General features: G+C 36.5%; 1 protein-coding gene across 10 annotated transcripts in view; it reads right to left on the minus strand.

Annotated features, from left to right (window-relative positions):
* WDR17 (WD repeat domain 17) overlaps positions 1 to 14038 on the minus strand; it is a 65828-nt gene that overhangs the window by 28170 nt on the left and 23620 nt on the right. For 7 of the 10 annotated variants that reach the window (XM_064477589.1, XM_064477588.1, XM_064477587.1 and 4 more), the window contains 8 exons: positions 12826 to 12917; positions 10503 to 10585; positions 8562 to 8648; positions 5130 to 5294; positions 3466 to 3668; positions 2041 to 2408; positions 1369 to 1494; positions 163 to 318 (listed from right to left, as the gene is read on the minus strand). In XM_064477589.1, the coding sequence (XP_064333659.1) occupies positions 163 to 318; positions 1369 to 1494; positions 2041 to 2408; positions 3466 to 3668; positions 5130 to 5294; positions 8562 to 8648; positions 10503 to 10585; positions 12826 to 12917 (1280 nt within the window). The remainder of the gene's footprint in view (positions 1 to 162; positions 319 to 1368; positions 1495 to 2040; positions 2409 to 3465; positions 3669 to 5129; positions 5295 to 8561; positions 8649 to 10502; positions 10586 to 12825; positions 12918 to 14038) is intronic. The other 3 variants (XM_031440350.2, XM_064477591.1, XM_064477592.1) reach the window with 2 other exon arrangements.

Consider the following 14038-nt stretch of genomic DNA (forward strand, 5'->3'; position numbering starts at 1 on the left):
GCCTGGGCTGTCACCTGCAGAGCTACCGTTCTAAGGTCTACACCTGCTAGCAGGTCGGCAGAGAGCCAACCAGACCTGGAAAAAGATGAGTTTACTATTTAGGATTTAACTAATACTTAGAACACTGTGTTAAACTCTCATTTTGCTTTAATCACACATTACCTCTCCAAGTTCAACCATCAGTTCACAGTATCTCTGGATCTGTCCCAATCTCAAGTGTATTTCAGCAGCTTCCTTCAGTCTCTCCTCTTTAGTCGGGACACCAATACCACCACCAAATTTAGACATCTTGACTGTGGTTAGTTCTTGGGCTTCAGACTGGTTAAAAAGAGAATGAAATTTCCTAAATTTTGTTACACAAGCATGCGGGATAACAGGTGATTATAGAAGCATGGGGGATAACAGGTGATTATAAAAGCGTAAAAGCATTATTACATAGATAAATATTTTATAAGCACACAGCACTGGAAATTAGATATTTTAAAAAATCAATGCTTTTCCTCTATAAAATATAATACCCCTTTAAAGACAAGATGTTGGTGTGGTGGAGAGCAGAGCCTGGATGTGTCTAGTGTGAGTGGGAAGAGGCTAAATCCATTTTTCTTAAAATTCACCGGGAGTCCAGGGGCCAAAAGGTTGTGAATGATAAAACAGTATATAACGGTGAAAAAACATATAAAGGCCTTTAATAAAGACTAAAAATTACTGGCTGACTCTAATTGGCTTTATCCAGTTAATAGATAACTATTATAGTCACTGGGTGTTTAGTCTGTGATTCAAGAAAATACTTCTTTATGGAAATAACTGCTTCTCGTCATATCGAATCCACCCTGCTGGCATCATTCTCCTCATGGTCCAGCAGTTCAGTTACACATTATTTCCCTGCAAATATAAAAGTTCTTCTTCTTTCTGGTCCCAGGACTGGTTTGTTGTTGGTACTGCATTTTGCTCCTGGTAAAAGGTAACTCATAGTTTCGTATTGAGATTAATTAAGAGCTAAACAGATCATCAGTTTTTTACAAAACCTGTCCTAGAATATAGCCTAGTAGGCCTCTGAGACAAGAATCAGGAACGCCCACAGGACAATCATCTGGCGAGCATGTAAAGGTAAAGCATTTCAAGTGCTTTCCAAAGGACCTTTGGAAAATTTCATAAGATTCAACCAATGGAAACCATGGTTGCCCAAATCTGCTCCCAAATAATTCACACTCTCATGACCAGTTCTTACTGAAGATTCATCTCCTCAATGTTCATTCATTTCAGTCTATCAACTTTAATTATATACATTAAAATAATTTTCATATTTTAATAGTGAAAAGGCAAAAATGACTTTTGTTTGAGTATATCCCCTTTGCAGCCTTTACTTACCATTCTGAACTTAATCAGATGCTTCAAATGCATTATTCCCTTACGGTAGTTCTGAGGAAGCAAGCTTTCATCCTGCCCTTTTACCACAGCAACTAAATTCCATAAATTGTCACTGCCACCTGGAGGCTAAAAAGTTGATACAGAACAACCAAAGATATAATAATTAATTAAAAACCCCACAGCATTTTACATCTTCAAAAATATAATGCAGGCATATCTAAATTGAAAAATTAAAATAATAACCATACTTTGTCTTATTTATTGTTTCTAGTTTCCGTTTGCTTGCTTCCTTTTTTTTCCATCTTTTTTTAAACATTTCTTTATTGAGTTATAGTCATTTTACAATGTTGTGTCAAATTCCAGTGTAGAGCACAATTTTTCAGTTATACATGAACGTACATATATTCATTGTCACATTTTTTTTCTTGGTGAGCTACCACAAGATCTTGTATGTATTTCCCTGTGTTATATAGTATAATCTTGTTTATCTATTCTATATATACCTGTCAGTATCTACAAATTTTGAACTCCCAGTCTATCCCTTCCCACTCTCCATTTGCTTTCTTCTACTGGGATGACACGTGTAAATATGTGATGACTTAGTGACAACAGCTGTCATAATTCGTGTTGGCTAAAGGGGAAATATACACGTCCAATTCCTATAATACTTACTGATAAACATTCTGAAAACCATCTCAGTTTCTTCACGCGAGGGTTGCCAGTTTGTTTCTCTATTTCCTGTTTGATATCTCTTGATACTTTACCGCACAGCAGAGGAGGGGTGCCTGGTTCTATGGCGCTATCTGGAGAACAGGCATCACTCAGTGAGAAAAGAGTGCTTATGAGACAGTGCTTAGAAATAAACTCTAACACAGGCAGAGTTTCAATACCAGTGTTCCCGATAATTTCTTCCCAAGATCTGTCTGCCAGAATGTTTATTTGTAAGGGCGTGATTAAAGGTGTTAATGACCAGAGTCTCACTGTGGAGTCACGGGAGCAAGAGGCCATAGTGAAGGGGCGGCTTGGATGGCAGGTCAGACCTGATGGAACAAGCAAAGCCATTTACTAAAGAGAGCACTGAAAAAACATTTTTTTTATTTATATGTACTGCGTAACACTTCCACAGGATTGAGGTTACATTTTAAATAACATTTCCATCTTGGCTGAAAATAATACAAGAAAAAAAGTACTTGGCATATTTGGTAGATATGAATACAAAGCTGATTATTAGAAAGCAGATGGTCCTGGATGAAAATGTTCAAATTACATTTCAGTTGGTTTATCAGCAAGCCGACTGTAATAACAACGGAATATACAGTAATCTGTGAGTTAACGGATGGATGGATGGACGTTCTCATTACAAGATAAATAACGACTTGGAGACCTTTCATTTTCAAATGTCCAGAAATGGGATTCTCTCGGAAACTGAGCCCCACACTGCAGTAACTAAAAGGCCATGGCCATTTGGGTAAAGCATATGGATACAGTGGTGAGGTTAGGGTTACCTGCTCTAAATAATCATTTTTGCATTCTTAATTCACCTACTTAATGTCATCAAGTTTAGGGTGCTACAATTGAGAATAAAGTGATGTGTAAAAGATAAGAAATCTGATTTTCCATTCCCAACTTGATTATGTTAAAAAACCTTTGTAGTATATTAAAAAATAAAACATTGCTCTAAACATCCAAGTATAGGGTAGAGGAATGGTTAAATAAGTCATAGCCAAGTTATTACTGATTTCCTGTTTTACGACCTACCTTTGGAGTGATGGTTAGGTAAGGGAGAAAAATTCAAGCCATACATGTAAATATGTGCACGGGTATGTGTGTGCGTGCACGTGTGTGTGTCTGTATATATTTCTCTGCAGAGGTAGATGGGCACCACAATGCTAACCATAGTTATCTTCTGATCATTTCTGATGGTATTTTCTATTATCTTCTGTGTATTTTGATATTTAAGTAACAAGCTTATATACTTTCCAATAAGAAAAATGCTATTTTAAAATCAAACACCGTAAGACTTCTTTGAAAAACACTGTATTGCTCAGAAATTCTATCAATATAGCAAAATTTAAAAGTACATGAAAAACACTTTACCATATACATCTGCACCATGATCGTACACAGTATCCACACAAGTTCCTTCTCGAGTGTCCCATACTTTTATAGTGTAGTCCCAGCTGCCGGAGACAAGTAGATACGGAACCTCAGTATTCCACATTAACCCCCTCACCGGCGCGGTGTGCCCACTAAGAATATTTACGCAAGCATCTTGAGTATAATCCCAGACTCGAACAGAACTGAAAACAGAACATTATGTGTACAATGACATTCAAGTTATGATTTATCTAAAGTATTAACATATTCTTAATGGAGGACAATGATTATTTCTTATTGTATTGAAAAAGCAATTTATGTTTCAAGATATGTTATGATCCTCTTTGTAGAAAATAAAAATGAGTAATTAACTAGGCTAGAGCCAGCCTATTCTAATACATTTTTTTCTTTACTTTTTTACTTTACTTTACTAAATACATTACTTTGCAGTTTATATGTTTAAAAAATTGCTTTCTTAAAATGAAATGTCCAGAACAGATAAAACCAAAGAAAAAAAATGACTAATAACAGGGATACAATAATTTAAGAGCACTCAAATTATATGCAAATCATGAAAATACAGCATGTCGGTTGATGGCTATTATTTGAAAAATCAATTCATATCTTTGCTTTTATCAACACAGAGAACACTTCATGTTTTTGTCAGTAAAATAGGTTGCTTAGTGTCGAATCGCTCTCAGATCAAGAACAAGATTTAAATATAACTGGATTCATATTACTTGAATCTACTGATTGTATGAAGTATAAATGTTACTGAAGTAAAATTTGAACTCAAAATCAATTTAAGACCTGCAAATGCCAATTCCGCTTGGACAATTCATAATAATCTTTCAGTCACAGACTTACATCAACCCCCAAATACCAAACTATTAATACTTCAAAGGTTGTATTACACTCACAGGAGATGCATCACATATTTTTATTTCTTTAAGGGATAATCTCTTTCTGCTTTATACAAAAAGACTTCTTTCTTCTTTTTTCCCCTTATACTCGGCCAGGACAATGTGGTCACTATATACTACAACTTTTACTTGCACAAAGTGAGATTTTTCTTACCTAAATTTATCTCATATTCAAATAGCCCAAATTATGCTATGCAATTCTATCTTGTCTGGATATAAAATATAAACAAGCTTTCAGAAACTTTCACAAACCCAGAAAAGAAATGTTAAATCACTCCCATTTCTAAAATACCTTCTCTTCATGCTAACATAAATGATCATCTTCTATTATTCCGTTCTTAATGAAAACAGAGTACAGCTGTTTTCCATGTTAACTATGAGAACTTTATTAAAAAACAAACTCTTCTCTGTATTTTACAGAGATTTATTGTTATCTTTTTCCTTTTCCCAACAGATCCCTTTACAATTTTCCTTTCTGTTAACTTTGTTGCCAATAAGATAGAAATTAGCATCTATGGCAAGAAAATAAGGAAACAGAAATCACGAATATGATGATAATCTAAGTACGGGAAAACTTAACTTACCTTTAGTTAAATGCAATTAGATGCTTGTTAACTGCCTACTGGTTAAGTACACATTTAAGATATTTTCACATACAAGTTGGAGCTTATAAATAAGCTCTAGAAAAGTACAAGCTTATGATTTTTAAGGAGTAGAAATTTAGAATCTAAAACTACATACCCATCATCAGAACCACTGCAGAGGATTCCCTCCCTCAGAGGAGACCACTTAACGTGGAACACTTTCTCCGTATGCCCACTGAACACTTTCAGCGGCTGGTCGGAGCTGGTGGCCACGTAATAGACGCGAACATTTCTGTCTTCACAGCCAGTGGCTATCATGTCTCTGAAATACCATCAAAAGCACATTAAAAAAATAAAAAAAACCCTGGCATTTGTTACTGGTAGTTTTTATGTATTTATTTTTATTGATGTGTAGTAGATTTACAGTGTTATTATTGGTAGTTTTTAAAAGTACACAGTTCTAATTTCTAAAACTAGAATTTTTTGCTTCCTTAATGAAGTTAGACTAAAACTTCACCTAAGTAAGAACATCTCTTACAGAAACTGCTCTAGCACAGAGTGTCTCAATTAAAAGTTTACCTTTTGATCAGTTGGATTTTTATTTTATTTACCTTAGACCAGAGACAATGGTATATTTCTGTAAGTTCTTTTTCAAAATGCCCAGGTTCATAACTTGAATTTTTCTCAGACCTTTATATGTTGCAACCACTGGGTCTTAAGAAGGGTCCCTAATGGTGAGTGATTAAGATGTGCTTAAATGTTAGTAAGAAGTTATTAACTATTACATGCCCTGACCGTTGGTAAATTTTTTTGTGCTTCGGGTACAAACAGCAATGTTTCCCCTGGACATGTGCTGGAGAAGCTCCTCCCTGATCAGCATTGTGTCATCTGACAGTAAGTCACAGTCCTGGTTTTCCAGTTCTCTCTGATGGCTTCTCCAACTTGAGATGCTTAACTGATCGAACAGAAGAATCCTCTAGAAATATAACAGGTGGGTCGGATCTTTTAATGATAGTGGCTCATCATTCTCAGGGGAGTGAAATAAGCTAAGCTCTTATTTGGTGCCCTAGTGGTCACGCTTGGAATATTGTTCCAAATGGAATTAGAGAACCAGGCAGACCCGTGGAGTCATGTACCTGCCAGAACAGTCTCCCTGAAGAACAGTAACAATCACATAAACAGTCTCCATGCTCTAAAGGCAAAGAGGGGAAGCTACACATTTTGGACTCAATTGTCATCAAAACCTTCCCCAAACTTCAAATTGTTGATTTTTGTCACATAGGCTATGATATCTATATTTATTTAGGCCTACATGCAGAAATACACCAGTTTGAAAGCTGGCATGTGGATCTGCAAATGTGTAGATTATGTGTGCCCAAGGCCCACTGATGGGAAAACGTATTTTGCATAATACAAATATTTACATGTATACACAAGTATATTTTTGTATATATCTATATGCAGATGCATAAACATAAAATCTTAGAAATGAAAAATAAAACATTCAAAGAATGTGCATACACACATCCAAATTATAAATTCAGAAATATGAATAAGACTCAAGGTGTTTTTCACTTATCTCCTAAGATGCTAAGTGGAATATAAATACAACAATTAGAACATTTAGAAAAGATTTTTTAAAATAAAAATGAAATTTTGAAATGAAAAATGAAATTTATTAGGTAGGCTTTGTAGTAAACATAATCGTTCAGTATAAAGGACTTTTTTTTTTTTTTAAAAAAGCTTTCTTAACCAACAAAGCATATTGCATTAATACCTAATTTTTTTCCAACTGGTCAAATTTTTATTAACCAGACTCTTATTAACCAGAGAAATAAGAATGTGGAACTATTCTGTTGATCAGATACAGGTAATTCTATCCATTTGTATATTCAACATATATTTATGAAACATCTACTTTTTTTTAAGGCAGAGGGTTAGCAGCACAATGTTTTGCTAAAAATAGGTAACAGTTGCTGGTCTCATGGGGCTTGTACATTGGAGGGTAAGGCAGCCAATTCACAACTAAAACTTAATTTTATGACACTAAGACATATTGCACTACAGGGGAAATTCACCCTGTATGAGGGTCAGGGAAGACTGTTCTAAAGCAGAAGTGGTTTTAGAGCTGAGAGCTGAGGATGGGGACAGGCTGTCTCCCGCCAGCCCAGGTGGTTGTGTGGGGTGGGCTGAGGGGCAGAATCCTAGATAAAAGAGGTAACATGAGTGAAAGCCTTGGGGTGAAAATGAACTGGCTGGTTATAGAAGCTGAGGGCCAGTGTGGCTGGGTCCAGGGAACAAGAGGACCAAGGCCTGGACTGAGACACTGAAGTGCAGAGGAGCCGCAGGCCATGCAGGGCCTCCCTCGTAGGGCTGGCTGAGATCCTGCACCTTACCCTACAGTCAGCGGGACACCTTTGAAGGATGCAAGCAGTAAAACGCTGTGCTCACACTCTCATTTTTAAACTCTCACGCTGACTGCAACCTAGAGAACACAAAGGAAGTGGCTGGGGATAAAACATGTGAATTCTGGAACCGATTAAGAAAGTGTTTGCAGAAGCCCAGAATCAAACAAGTATCACTGGGTTAGTGGCTAGGGGGATAGTCGGAAAAAGAAGAACATTTAGAAGGAGGATATGACAGGAATTGACGGCTGATGGGAAATGAAAATCCAGAGATTATCAGGTCTAAGAGAAGAGGCCAAGGGCTCTGGACTTGTCTGCATTTTCAGGCCACTGAGGTGGGAAAGACTGCGGAGGACCAGGTCGTGAGCTCAGTTAGCACAGAACCTCTAACAGTGTGTTGTGAATTCTTCTGGTTTTCTTAGAAGAAATATACAGACTCATCATTTTGTATAATATGTGATTTGACTCAGAACAACCTGAAATAAGGTTTTGTTACTTTAACATGCATATTTTACACCTGTAAGATGAAAAAGTATATGATAATTCATACCGTTTTCACAATATCTAGAGAAAGTCTGAATTTTTAAATATAATTTATATCCCATCAGAGAGAGGTTTGAAACACAAGATTCTTTGAAGTGCAGTGACTTAAAGGATTAATTTTACTGGAGGTTTGACTGGGATTAATTTTTAAATCTAAGCTGATCTTTATATGGTAAATACCAGGCTCTTAAGCAAGGCTGACCTTTCAAAACCATTCTAAGTTCCACATCTTGGGAAATCACTCGGTGCCAAGGCATGAGCATTAGGTGGAGGGTAATGGAAAGCCACGGGGAACAGTGCCATTGCCTCCGTTGCACAGATGCCGAAAAGGTTCTAGACAAAGGGCCATGTTTCCCTGGTAGAAGCCACACACAGACTGGACTGATTTCCACTTGTTGTTAATTGGCCGTATGCTTTTCCCTAAAGCAGCAGAAAGTTGTTTGAAAGTAGGAAATCGATATTTCTAAATCACGTAAAAACCTCATGGAATAAAAAGTTAAACATGCAATTACAAGGCTAGGCAAGGGGAATATTTCCTAAAAAAAGTGATGAATACTTCCTATGGGAATAACATTAAACTTTATGATGACTCAAAGTCTCTGAAATGTAATTACTACTTATTTCAGGAAAAAAGTACTTACTTGTTGTTCTGGCTCCAATCACAACCAAACACTGCAGCTGGATGTCTGTATTTGTGCAGGACTTTACCATCCACTGTTCGAATAATACTGAAATTAAGTAGAATATGTTCATAGAAAATTACAGCATTCTAAATAGAGTATTCAAGGGAAGAAAGCCTGAACTGTATAATTCAAACAGAAGTGTTTTAGGATAGAGACCTCGTCTCCAAAGCACAGGGAACATCTGAAGTAGTCTGTTAATGACAGTGCCCATTATGAGTAAGTGTATTTATACCACGTAGTATTAATCACAGTAATCCACTTAAATCAATTTAAAGGTGATAATTTTTATGTAGACACTATTTCTTATAAAATATTTTAATTGAGGAAAAACAGTTTAATACATATATTTTAAAACATAATGATATAAGTAACATGTGCATTAGATTTTCAGCTTCAAAATTTAACAGTTCGAAACTACGTTTAAAACCACTCATTTATAGTGCTGGCTGCATGTATTACTACACCAAGTCCAAGATATCTAAGTCGTAACCTTTTTCATGGCATTTTCTAAGTGTGTAACTAGAAATTCGGAGGACCTCTTCTCTCAAAACGAATCCCATATACTTTCACTGCAAAAAATAATGGAAGTTCTATATATATCCTTCTATATAATGCAAGGGCTACTGATTCTGTTTGGAACAAAAACCTGTATTTTAACGTAGCGCAAAGTTTTAAAAAGTCTCTGGAAAAGACCCTTTTAAAACATTATGAGGCCCATCAAAATTTTTGAGGTTACTGGGGAGTGCTGGTGACCCATGCTTCCAAATGTTTAGTCAAACACCGTGGTGTTTATCAAACAAGCAGTGCCCTGAAAATACACGGTAGAGCTAATGACATATCACCTAGTCCAGAAACTCCTAGGCGCATCTTCTGTATTTTGGTAAGTATCAATTAGCGAACAGTCATTTTCAAGTGCAAAAATTACCAATATTGTTGTTTCTGAAAAATTTAACTTCCTTGTAAAGATCTTTGATTGCCACAACTCCTGTCTCTTCCACTGAAATTAAAAAGTCGGGATGAGAAAACTGGGTGGGCTGTGGCAAAACCTAAGAGGAAACACTTTACTGTTTCTTAACAACCATGAGTGCCTGTACCACTGGCAAAGACGACTGTGCTACAGCTAACGGGTGGCACTACCTGACTGAAAACTTCCTTTTTTTAAAACTAAAAGGCAATCCTTCCCTTTCATATACTTCTTGGAAACCTACTTTTTCTGGGGACTCAATAGAATTTAAGAAAGCAAATCTTTCTGAAACACAAGGGCAGAGTAGTTAGCATCTAAAAAAAGGCCTTTGCCACAAGCATTACCTTATTCCTCCCTGCAAAGCTGCTTTATCCTTTTCTAAATAATAACAGCTACTGGCAACAGGTTTCTAGAGCATGAGATATCTCCTGAATCACTTGGGAAACTGAAATATGACAAAAATTAAGTCATAAATGGAAGTTTGACTAAATTATATTATTCAGGGTTGGTAAATTTCACGCCAGCCATGGTCATACGATTAACCCGAATTAACAGAAATCCGGCATAAAGCATGTTAAGGAGCTTCGATAAGAGTTAAGCCTCGGCCACTCCCTGAAAAATGGGGTGAGAATTAGACTCTGTGAAAAGTCCTTGAAGTTTCTTTGGGGCAAGTTTCACAGTATTTTAGTTATAATTTGGGTATTATTCTCATTTAGAAAGCAAGTAGTAGTTGGTTTACTTATTTTTAAACATTATTCTATTGTTATTTATTACTGATACAGCAATGTCTCATGTGCCTATATGGGCTTATGAATAACACTTGTGAGAATTGGTAGAGCTGCACCAATGGAATCTCATTGAATAGTGTAACGTATGTACTAACGTGATTCAAATGTATCTTCTGCAAACAGTGTGATTTCATAGACAGTACTTACCAGTAGCCATCGCCACTGCAGGTTGCTATTCTTTTGGAATCTTTATGACTCCAGGCAATGCAGAATATTCCACTTTTTCCATGCTTCAAAAAATGCAAAATACCTATCAATAAGAAATAATTCACCCCTTTTTTTCTCTTAGTTCTTTACTTCTTGTAATACTACTTTTCTGTTAGGAATTTGCTCTCAGTGCTGCTCACAGAGACGTTACTGTCAACGAGCAGAAGGCTGAATATGTATTTTAAGAATGTTTAAAGCTATCATACTTAAGAAACAAAAACCATCGTTTTTAAGACACAACTTGGGTGGCCCTACTTCCTTCTGTGTGGACACTGATAAAGCACAGATCCCGCGTCCTCAGCTGTCTGTAGAATTAAGCTCGGCGTAATGCCGTTTTCTGTAAAAGCCCATTTGGAGACCAAGGTGGCTACCCATCTGCTTTCTAACCCACTGCCACTAGAACTACAAGAAAATAAACGCTGCAAACAACTGTTATTACTGATTGTTCTTCTAAATTTCAAAGTCTTACCTTTCTAAAACAAAGGAGAACAGAATTAAGACTATTACTGTATTTACCTGTGCTCTGTACTTATCTGTATTTGACTTGGGAAGGACAGAGGGACACAGCTGAGAATTTTTAAACACACTAGGAATATATTTTACACAGAAGAATGCCGCTCATCAACTGGGTCATGGGTGAATTAAGATTGCAATCAATCCATTTCCAAATTTTATTTAAAACATTTCAATTTTACGTACTACTTAAACTGTGGCTGCCATTAAAGGAAGACAAAAGTGACTTTTTATCCAGTGCTTTAAGGCTGTTTTACTAAGGTGGTCTCTAGTTTGCTATTCTTACCTTTTGGGGGTCAAGGTGGGTAGGTTTATAAAGATGGACACAAGAATGGAGGAGGTCTCTAGACTCATTCGGCTGAAGGCACAGAGCCTCCCATCAGCTGTGTTCATCCTCACGAACTCATGGCCCCCTAATATTCCACATTTTATTTTGTGAGGTGTATGTAACTTAGTTAATTGAAGCTGGCACTGCTAATTTTTCCCATATTTATTATCCTAGGTTTAAGCAATTTTGATACTGGTCTTAACTATACTGTTGGATGCTGGGAAAGACATGAATGGACATCAGAGATGCCCCGGACGCTGGAGGCTGGGTCGCTGGAATCAGACTGGGACTGTTCTGGTGCTAATGGGAAGATTATTCACTTCACAAGAGGCCAAGACGCTATAAGAAGAAATCAACAGATCTGACATCCAAGTGTAATATTTTTGAATTGGGTCAAAAGTTTCTTTTTCAGGTTCATCTTTTCCTCTCACATCCCTATTTACTATGGGATCAGTGTTGTTCTGGTGATGGGGAGGGCAGAGGGCAGGCTGGGGCACGGCTGAACTGAAAGATCACTGTTGTTGTGCAGAGAAAGGGAAGGATGTTGACAATATGGTCCTTTGTCAAAGTTTATTCCTTTGAGAGCGACCTGCTCACCGGTGGTTGGTGATGTGTCCCTGCTGCCCTATTTGTCACATTACTTCACATAACCCCCAAAGATCAACGCTGCTTGATTTTCAGAGAGAGAGCAGTCTTTTGTATACATGTTCTAAAACCTCAAATACATAAACAATTTTCAAACAAAGTATATATTTATTAAACTTCAACAGTCATCACTTGAAATGAATGAAATTTCAAGAGTGAGAGACAACCCTACATCTTGTTCATATTTCCCTCCATCCACAGCTAACGTATTGTAATGATATCGTAGGTGTTTTCCAAATATTAATAGAACTCAGTAAATATGAGATGACAATTTAACCCCCAGCAGAAGGAAAAGTACAGTTCGTGACACTACAAATAGGAAGAGGGGCGTTTTTAGGGCTTAATGGAGTTTGAGAACCGGAAGGAAACCTAAGAGATCATATAATCCAACTTCAGCAGCTTCTAGATGAACTATCAAGGCCATAAAAGGATTTTATGTCAAGAGCTAATCAGTAACAAAACAGGGACAGTAATTTGGGACTTGCTCTGGGTTTAATCTTTTCCCAACTACTGAATATTTGCCTAGACAATTACGTGGAAGATGACTCAAAATTCCTTAGAATCTCTAACAGTTTTTGTTGAATTTTTATATCTTAGACTCAGCCACATGTTTCAGAATTCATTTTAGCACGTGCACGTCCTCTTGGATTTTCTTCTGTTTAAGAGAACATAATGCCCCTTAGTGACTAACTATCAAATTAAGAGAGAAAAGCATTCTAAAAAACAAGAAGCCAAATAAGACATTATGTTATTCTGCTAGCAACAGACACGTCTTACCTCATTAAATCGTTGTGCCATTTTGCCCTTTTTAATATCCCAAATAAAAGCACCATTTCGGGAAGTTGCTCCAGCAATACAATTTAAATCACCTTAGGAAACAATTTGTTAGAAACTATATGAAATATTTGCCATAGATGTAATTATTTTCAACAGTGTAATTTCTGAACATCTCTGACCTCAGATCTTTAATAAATGTTGGCTATCACGATCAAAAGTAAAATAAAGATGGTGGTGAAGAAGGGAGCAGACAAGAGAACCAATTAGTTCTTTTTGTTCTTTCTTTATTACTGAAGTAATTTATTTTCAGTTAGTCCTGTATCTACAGTGGCAGTACATATGTTCTGCTTAAAGGGACAGATACTGTCATTAAGACTTGGAAGTCAAACCTCCTTCTAGGTCTTCTCCTCATGGCTGGTGATGAAGGCTATATAGAACTGTGGTTCTTTCCCTTTTTTGTATCATGGATGTCTCTGAAAATCTGATTGCTATGGTAATTTTCTATTGACACAGAAACGTGCATACATACACTAAAAATTACCCATAAAAGTCCAACAGATTCCCAGATTCTCTGGAGACATTCAAAACCCTTCCAGCTCATAAATTCAAGGCTAAACATCCCCGTGTGTAAGGAGGTAAGCTGAAAAATAACCTGCATCCTGGCTATATGTGGGTTTTAAATTAATATGTTGGTATTAAGACAAATAAGTAAAGCATTCTGCATATTTTAGAAAGTGAAAAGTTCATTTTAGGTGCGTAAAATTATTTATTGTAGGAAAATAATATTTGGGGAGAAAATGTCAGAGGTTTCATAGGACACCTCTTCTCTTCTTTTATGTACGGGAAGGTATAAAAGTAGCATCGTTCTGAGATCAAAGAAAAGACCTATGACAGCACAGAAACTCTTCAGTATACAAAAGTGGAATATATAGAGAACTATAGACTCACAATTAAACTGGATGATACATAATCATTCATCTTTGCAAAACAGATGTATCAGGGAAAGATACATATGATAATTTTTAGAAAAATAAATATTTTATTTTCCTATATTTGGTTCACATGAAAATTTTTGGGAAAACTTCTACCATGTAAAATGTGTTACACCTTTAAAGGCACGGGTATACAAAGGCAGCTCACATTAGACAGGTCCGTATCTACTGTGGCTTTTTTGTATGACTACGTCACATGAAGGGCCCAGAAGTCAAAGTGC

This window comes from Camelus dromedarius, chromosome 22 (genome assembly GCF_036321535.1).
Source record: "Camelus dromedarius isolate mCamDro1 chromosome 22, mCamDro1.pat, whole genome shotgun sequence".
NCBI classification, from domain to species: Eukaryota; Metazoa; Chordata; class Mammalia; order Artiodactyla; family Camelidae; genus Camelus; species Camelus dromedarius.